This window comes from Bison bison, unplaced genomic scaffold, assembly GCF_000754665.1.
Source record: "Bison bison bison isolate TAMUID 2011002044 unplaced genomic scaffold, Bison_UMD1.0 scf7180017864160, whole genome shotgun sequence".
In the NCBI taxonomy this organism is placed as follows: Eukaryota; Metazoa; Chordata; class Mammalia; order Artiodactyla; family Bovidae; genus Bison; species Bison bison.
In genome coordinates, this window is record NW_011494732.1 from 7113770 (window position 1) to 7122328 (window position 8559).

At 50.2% G+C, this 8559-nt stretch overlaps 1 protein-coding gene across 1 annotated transcript in view; it reads left to right on the forward strand.

The window, feature by feature from the left end:
- CAMKK2 (calcium/calmodulin-dependent protein kinase kinase 2, beta) overlaps nt 1-6729 on the forward strand; it is a 53736-nt gene extending 47007 nt beyond the window's left edge. The window contains exons 16-18 of the mRNA XM_010841426.1: nt 114-214; nt 714-756; nt 3527-6729. Of these exons, the coding sequence (XP_010839728.1) occupies nt 114-214; nt 714-756; nt 3527-3691 (309 nt within the window). The 3' untranslated portion in view covers nt 3692-6729. The remainder of the gene's footprint in view (nt 1-113; nt 215-713; nt 757-3526) is intronic.
- The last annotated feature ends 1830 nt before the right edge of the window (nt 6730-8559 follow it).

Genomic DNA, 8559 nt, shown 5'->3' on the forward strand with positions numbered 1-8559 from the left:
AATGAGGGGAGGGGAAGAGAAAAAGATGGGAGACTTGTGCTATGGCACGAGGGAGGCTGTTGCCTGGAGTACCCCCACACCCAGGTGGCTGAGCCTCCTCCTCTCCTTTCCAGATCCTGGTGAAGACCATGATACGAAAACGCTCCTTCGGGAACCCGTTTGAGGGCAGCCGGCGGGAGGAGCGTTCCTTGTCAGCGCCTGGAAACCTGCTCAGGTGAGTATCCCTGGGGTGGGGAGCTGGAGGCCGCCCTGCCCCACCATCTCTGGGCCCAGCGGTGTCCAGACTCAGATCAGCCCTGCCAGGCTCTCTGGGGAAGTCAGAGCAAAGCTGCTGGCTTTGGTTTTTGCCCCACCCTGGACCCAGCCTGCCTCCTTGACTGACAGGGAACTTTTATCTTTCTTCAGGGGTACATGCATTTTAACAGGGGTGGGAGAATGGTTGATTATCAGGCTGTTAGACCACAGAGAATGCATGCTTGATGGTGGGATTGTGGCCCTATGAAGAGTGAGCAAGGCCAGTCTCACTCATGGGACCACCACCCCCCAAAACGTCTCACAGTGAGGGGGAGTATCCTGCTCCTGACCACCCTGGCAACAGCTCCATGAAGCTGGTGTTCGGGGTCTGAGTGTCTCTGGGGGTTGGGGGACAGGCATGCCGTGGGTGCCAAGTGTCCCTTCTCACTTCCCTTTTCCCTCCCCTCTGGCAATTCCAGCAAAAAACCAACCAGGGAGTGTGAGCCCTTGTCTGAGCCCAAGGTAACGCCTGCCTGCCTGTGCCTTCGCCTCTGCCGGGGCCTGGGGGCGGGGGCAGCTGCAGAGCACGGGGCATCTGCACCCAGGCGGACCTTCCATCCAGCCGGGGGCCTCCAGACCCAGGAGGAAAACGGGGCATCCAGGGGCTTGGACCTGGTGGCGGGTCGTGCATGTGGGCTGGGGCTGCGGGTGCATGGCGCTCCACCCGGAATGCCTGTGAACTCACTCGGGTCTTAGACCTAGTCTGGCACCCACCTAGGCTCGGTGCACGTCAATGGCCTTGAAGCTATGTCATGGGCCGAGGCCGCCCCTGATCTGAGCTGGTGGTCAGAGCCTAGAGCAGGCATGCTGTGCTCGGGGACTCCCCCTCTGAGGCCCTGCAGCATCTGCCCCTTCTTCTCTGATGGGTTAAGACCTAAAAAATAAGTCCCCGTCCAGCCTGTTGCAAATGAGTGTGAAAGCTCCCCTGGTTCGGAGGAGGATCTGGACCTATTCCCCCCAGTCCACCATCCTCTTCCAAACACATGCCCAGCCTAGCTGTCCTAGCACCTCCCAGGACAGAGGAGCATTTCTGTCCCTGCAAGCCTGAGATGACAGGATGATCACTCCCCACCCCGTGCCTGTGACAGGATAGCAGTCCTGGGACTCTCCCCACCGAGCCCATCTCACCACCTCATTCTCAGTTGGGAGCTCCAGGCAATCATTTCTAAGTCTCAAAAGCTGCTGTGTTGAGCTATAAGTCACATACCATATACTTCACCCATTTAAAGTATATAACTCAATAGAGTTTAATATATTTGCCGAGCTGTGTAACCATCACTACAGTCACTTTTAGAATATTTTCATTAGCTCAAGTAGAAACTCTGTACCCTTGTCTCTGACCACCCAACTCCCCCATCCCCCAGCCAGCACGAGGCTACTTGCAGTTTCTATAGATTGACATATTCTGGACATTTCATATCAATGGAATCATACAGTCTGTGGCCTTTGTGTCTGGCTTTCACTCAGCCTAATATTTCTGAGGTTCATCTATGGTACAGCACGTGTCAGAACTTCATTCATTTTTATGGCTAGATCATATTCCGTTGTATGGATATACCTACACTCTGTTTCTCCATTCATTCGGTGATGAATACATTTTCCACTTTGGGGACTGTCACGCATGAATAATGCTGCCCTGAACGATGCCTATGCAAGCGGCATTTGTTTGTTAGGAGTTGGCTTACGAGATGCAATTTCTTGGCCACCATAGGAGCCAGGTGCTCATACAGTAACGTAGGAAGACCATCTGTGGATCATTTATGCTCTTCCAGAGCAGGGAAAACGGCAGTTAGCCCTCAGAACTGATCATGGACAGCCTGGGAAGGCTGCCTCCGTCCCTGCCACGGTGTTCTCAAGCATCTCTACAGCCGCGAGTTGAGGTGGCCCCACTTAACGGTGTGAGCCTTACAAGGTCACAGGTTGAAGCCTAATGGGCTGGCCTATACTTGTCCCTTCTCTTCTCAACCTGTTTTATGGTTTGCTTCCTTTTTTGTGCGAGTCTGTTTATTTCATCTTCTGTTTTTAATGAGATCAAAGTTACAGGACACCAAAGACTGAGATTGGCCCAAAAGACCTTACTGCCTCTCTCTTCCCTCATCTCCATCCCAGAAGCACCTGGGGATTATCTGCCCTTGCCCTTAGCCCACGGGTGGATGCTTTTGCTTGTCCCAGTAGTCCAGCACTCTGGGGCTCTTAGGGCTTAGGCAGTCTTTGGAGGCCTTGGGCCCATGGCCCGTCAGTAGTGAGACCAGCTGGTATGAGCAGACAGCTGTTGGGCCTCACTGGATATCCAATTACATCTCTCCTCCCAAGAGACTTGACCCTCTCTTCTTTGGCAGAAACATAATAGCCAATGTGTGTGATTTTTAAACAAAGAGGAGTTTATTCCTAGGAATGTACGGACATCATGCCCTTGCCTGATGCACAGGGCAGTGCCCCTTCTGGCCAAAGGCACTCAGTAGATACCAGTCCTATGTGGCAAGCCCAGTGGCTGTCCTTAGGACAGGCATTCTTTGCTTAATGTTGGTAAAGGGTTTGGGCCTCTCCTTAGGGACTTTCCCTCACATTTCCCATCACGCGGCCCATATCCGTCACCCCAGGCAGCTCTAGCTGGGGACACTTCAGGGTATGGCCTCTTGGGAACATGGGGACATTTCCCACCAACCTAGTCTCTTCTGCTCTGGTCACACATTGCCAAGATGAGGGCCCTTCTCTCTGTCAGAGGCATCCCTTGGGCCTGTGTGCTCAGCACATTTCTGTTGACAACCATGTCCTGAAGGCTGGCTTTGTACCAGGCCGAGTCGGGTGGTCCTGCTCGTGTCCCCCATGAAACACACCTGGAGACTGAAGACAGTATGGTTCCTGCCCCACAAGAGCTTAGAGCCTAAAGCGGGGGAAGCGAAGATGCCTAAATTCTCTGTAAACAGGCCCCAGTGTGGAGCCCATACGACCTGTGCTCTGTGCTATGGTTTCAGGTGTCAGCCCATAGGTTCACATCTATGTTTATAGTTTATATGCCTTGCTATTTTTGGCACATGATGCTGGTTTTCCATTTACCAAAGGGATGCAAGGTCTCCTCTGAAACTTTCACATAAGCAAGAAAAAAGGGGGAGAGACTCTAAAAACGGAAGTAAATAATGGTCCAGGCAGTGCAGGACTGCCAGAGACATTGGTTCAGGGCCCTGCCCGCGTGGCCCAGGACTTAATGTGGGTTTTTTTGTTCGGTGAGCAGGAAGCAAGGCAGCGAAGACAGCCTCCAGGGCCCCGAACCGGCCCCCGTAGGGGAGGAGGAAGTGCTCTCATGAAAGGCGGCCCTGGCGTGGAGAGTTGGGGGGTCCCAGGCCCCTGCTCCCTAGAGCACACTCATCCTGCGCGGCCGGACAAGGTGATGGAGTAGCGCCGGACCGCGACTGCGCATGCACGTCTCACCTCTGCTGGCGGCGCCCTGTGTTTCCATAGCAGCATGTCCTACGGGAAACCGAGCACGTGTGTAGAGCCTTGACAGTCATCTCTGGTTTTGTTTTTAGTTTGTTTGATTTCTTTCTTGTTTTAAAGGGGACAAAAAAAAAAAAAGACGACTCCATGACATCGACTTTGGCCGCTGGCTGGCTGAATGGGCGGGTGTGAGGAGTTGCAGACCCAAAGCCTCGTGCATTGGGGGACAATTGCTTTTTAAGACGTTTTTATGCCAAAAATCCTTCCTTGTGAACTCAGAATGGTGTTAAGAGATACCAACTGAATGTGTGTGAGATTTGAACATCAGGAAGAACTGGCGGGAAACTCTGGTGGTGTGGTCCGAGGCCACAGTTGGCTGCATTTGAAAGGGAGAGGAAGAGCAGGTGTGACTTCGTGCAAAACCCCAAATCATGGCACGTTCTAGAATGTGGATTCATGGAGTCAGGACAGGGCTAGCCCTCAGTAGCTGCAGCCTGATTCGACCCAACTTATTCCTAAGAAGGACTATAACTTTTTTAATGAGTAGAGCTGTAATCAGGAAAACGGAAAGGGCTTGATACATAAGAGCTTGGTGGGGGTGGGGTGGGGTGCTGGGGTGCAGATTTTGCATTCCCAGAAGGGCATTTGGTGGTTATGGTGGGACATCTCCTCTCAAGGACTGAACGAGTGTGTTTATGACAGCCGCTCAGAGCTGAAACTTTTCTTAAGTAGTTGAAGGGGCTCTAGTCAATCTCCTGTTAAATTACAGAAACTTCAGGGTGAAATTAAATCCTACACTTCCATGTACATTACATGGCTTAAGAGTAAACAACAACAACAAATACTTTCAATTTTCTAACTAGTCTGAACTCTTGAGCAGTTCAGAAATCATTTCGGGCTTCCAGGAGCTATCCCATGGCTTCAGGTGTATGATCAGAGTTAGCGCCAATGACATCTATCCTGTATATTAGCAGCTCAGCTTGCTTATAACCTGTGTATTCTAGAGGCTGCTAAGATTGTTTTCTTTTTCAGCAGTAGCTGATTGTTGTAGTCAGTGAAACAAACAGTTATCCAGTTTGTGGAGGGCTAGTTAAGAAGTACTTTCATTTAGCTGAGACATAAATGATCATCCTTATTGGCAAAGCTCTGTTAGGATCTAAACAATAACTATAGGATACCCTTTTAGAGAAGATTCTTGAAACCTAGAGCAGTCCTCGGGTCCAAGGCAACCAGAGCTTGGCACAGGAAGTCCCCTTTTGTAGCCAGCAGTCCAGAAAGAAAAAAGTTTACGTTTTTGACTTCCAACTAACATTGGGAAGTTTGGTTGCAGTTCAAGTGTGACTTCTTCCAGGGTCCCGTGTGGGTAACTGAAGTTCAAGAGGGAGGAAAATTGGAAGGACTTGGCCTGGGGGATTCCCAGTGCTTTGTGGAATCTGCCTTGAGGAAAATAGTGTCGGTAATCAGGATCAGAAGTATGAGCTCTCCTGTAGCTTCTGGCTGATCCCTGTTGAAAGGGGCACTTTCTGCAGAGACAGAGCAGCAGGTCTTGTGTCTGCTGCCAAGTGCGTTCACAGAGCTTCCACAGATCTTCGTAAGCTCTTGATTGTCATTTAGCCAGACTCTTCTTTCTACCTTATAAGCAGTACAGAGTTAGAGAAGGCTGGTTTCCTAGAGCCAAGGACACCCATCTGATGGAGGGTCCTCTGGCCTGCTTTCTTTATTTCTGTAATCCAGTACTTCTTCCTCCTGTGCTTGTTTAAATCTACAGGCTCCACCCCTCCTGGGAACAAATGAGTCTGGTTAGTTTGCAGTAAGCACCTTGCAGTGGTTCAAGTCAGCCGGCTCTTCGTCTTAGTCCATGTGGATGCTGACCTGGTAGTGGGGGGCTCGCCCGGAGGGGCGGGGCTGGTAGCATGCAGAGCCTCTGCAGAACTCCTCCTGTGTTTACACAACTGCATCGGCAATGCCATTTCTCCCACCATGAAACTCTCTGTCGAAGATTTCACATGTGGAAAGCCAGTGATCAGATGGCACTGAACTGTTCAGGCAGGTGGGTTGGGGGAGGCCCATGTTCATTACTTTTTTTTTTTTTTTTTTAACACTAAGACACACCAAAGAAAGCTGTGGAAAAGAACCACCCCACTGAGCAAAGGATAAGCAGAGAGGGCTGTAACAAAAAGCATTAGAGCTACTTGGAGTGCAGACTCTTGGGGTTTGTCTACACTCCTTAGAGCACAAACATTGATTTTTTTCCCCAAAACCCAACTCTGTCAGGAAAGGGCAGAAGCTGATATGAGCAACTTTTCTAGGTAAGCAAAAAAGGATGCCTATCCTTCTCTTCCATTACTGGCTCATCTGTGGGACCAATTTTTAAGCAAGCAGTGGCCTGCACCTGTGGCCTTGAAGAAGCACATGTTCTCTATCCATCTTTCTTCCTCCCTGTTTCACTTCCCCATCTGTTCCACAGCCTGGCCAGTGGCTCCCACAAAGCCTTATCTAGCCCCTTGCTGGCACTTGGGGCCGGAGAGGCCGTCTACCCGCTGGTCTGGCCTTTCTCGTAAGCTAGGGCTCTCGTCCTCCAAGCCTTTCAGGACGAGGCGAAGAACTGTGCAATTTAGACACATAGGCTCCACCTGTCGCTCTCACCCATCTTCCAAAGGGGAGCTTCTTGTCACCAGGGGGAAGAACCAAGACCTCCACTCGCTTCCAAGGTGCTAGGGAAGGTTTCAAGGTTGTTGATTTCAATCTTCTCTCCAGCTTTACAGGCTGAGTTTCATGGGACTACTGACTTTTCTATTCTGTGGTTGATTTCATGCCCGATGCTTCTGTTTTATTCCTGATCCTTTCTACTATGCATTTTCCTTTTATCAGGTGTACAAAGTTAAATACTGTGTATTTATCACTGAAAAGTACATGAACTTAAAAAATAAGCCTTCAGTGTTTTTCCACAAATGTTTAAGCTTCTCTGTAAACTTGAAATAAACAGCAAAATGGTGCAAAGTCTCGGCCTCTTGGGGATGGTTTTTTTTTTGGTTGTTTAAGTCAGTGGTCTTGAGGTCGCCTGTCCTCATGTCTGTTTGCCTTCCTTAGGCTGGCAGCAAAGTTGAATGCCCGAGTCAGGGCTGATGTACTCAGCAAGTCCCTAATTTAAGCATGTCCTAATACCTCCCTGGGTCTTCTTGGTGGCGCAGTGGTAAAGAATCCACCTGCCAATGCAGAGACGCAGAAGATGAGGATTCGATCTCTGGATCCAGAAGATCTCCTGGAGTAGGAAGTGGCAACCCGTTCCAATATTCTTGCCTGGAAAATCGCACGGACAGAGGAGCCTGGTGGGCCACAGTCCATGGGGTCAAAAAGAGTCGGACACGACTGAGCACGAGAGTACCTCCCTATTGAGAGGATGGTCCCCACGTCAGCAGTACCAGCGTCACCTGGGAGTGGCTTAGCAATTCAGATTCACAGGCCCCATTCAGACAAGGGCCCCAGGTGACTCACTTGATGCTGAAGTTTGCAACGCACTGCTCTGAGGCAGCTCACTGCCAGATAGAATTTTCTGGTGGAGCCCAAACAGGTGAGCCGCTATGGGAGCAGTTTTAATCACACACTGAATACATCTTGTGGGCAGTCATGCTACGTGACACTCCACCACATAAGCTGGGTATTGAGCCCATTTTACGGGTCGTCATCTGTAAACAGGCTCAGAAAAGGCTCCGAATATCAACTAATTCAGTGTTCTGCAGAGCCTTGATGGTTGCCAGTTTTCATGACGTCTGGAGACTGTTTTAGAACTGCTGCTTTCTCCAGACTGTGGGCTGAAGGTTCCCTGCACTTCAAATGTGAATCCAGCCCACGGCACTGCGTTACTGGCTTTGAACTTCAGTTCTCTGTTATCAGGGGACAGTGGATGAAGTCTGAAAGACTCCTGTTCTGTTATTGCAGAAATAACAGCCCTGAAATACTGGCCTTCGAGTCAAGAGCAGCTGTTGCTATTTAAAGGCTCCCCTCCCCCCATGGAGAATCTGATGAAAGCGAGAAGAAATGCCCACAGGTGCCTCACTTTGCAGAGTTTTAGGGGTTTCAGAGTCTCCTGGAAGGTCATCCATGGGTGCAAGGCTGAAAAAGCTCTACTTAAGAGGCAGTGCCAAGGAGTGCCAACAAGCGGGGCTGTTAGCAGAACACAAGGCAATTCTGGCGAGTTCAAGATCAGTGCCCCAGCCCTCACCCCATCTTTAGAAAGGGCGGGGGGCATAAGAAGTCTCTCCCACTCCAGCAACCATGACTCCTTAGCCTGCAAGAGAATAAACTTTTCCTAAACAGTCCAGCTCCATGGGACCTGTGTATTCAAGCAGGCATTTTTCAAAAACAGTAGCTCAAGGGACTTCCCTGGTGGTCCAGTGGTTAAGAATCTGTCTTTCAATGCAGGGGGCGTAGGTTTGATCCCTGGTCAGGGAACTAAGATCCACACTGTGTCCCATGGCTGGGGGGAGAAGGTAGCTTGAACCAAAACTTTTTCAAAGGGGTTGGTAAACTTTTTCTTTCCCTCCCAAAGCAAGAAAAGCCCAGGTTGTCATCTACCCCACAGAAGCAGAGCACTTCTAAAATAAATGTTCCCTTTAACAGTTGGAAATGAATTCCTGACAAGGCGGAGGGGCGGGCTGCTTCCTTTAAGGAGATGCTGAACACCTGATGCAGAATGAAGTGGGTGTGAAGGCCAGGCCAGAAATAGCTTCATTAACATTTCAAACCGGTGGCAAGGTAGATGGAGCCGGTGCTGCTTTTGGTTCAAGGCTTCTGGAAGGCAAATGGGGAGGGAGCATAAGCCAACTTCGT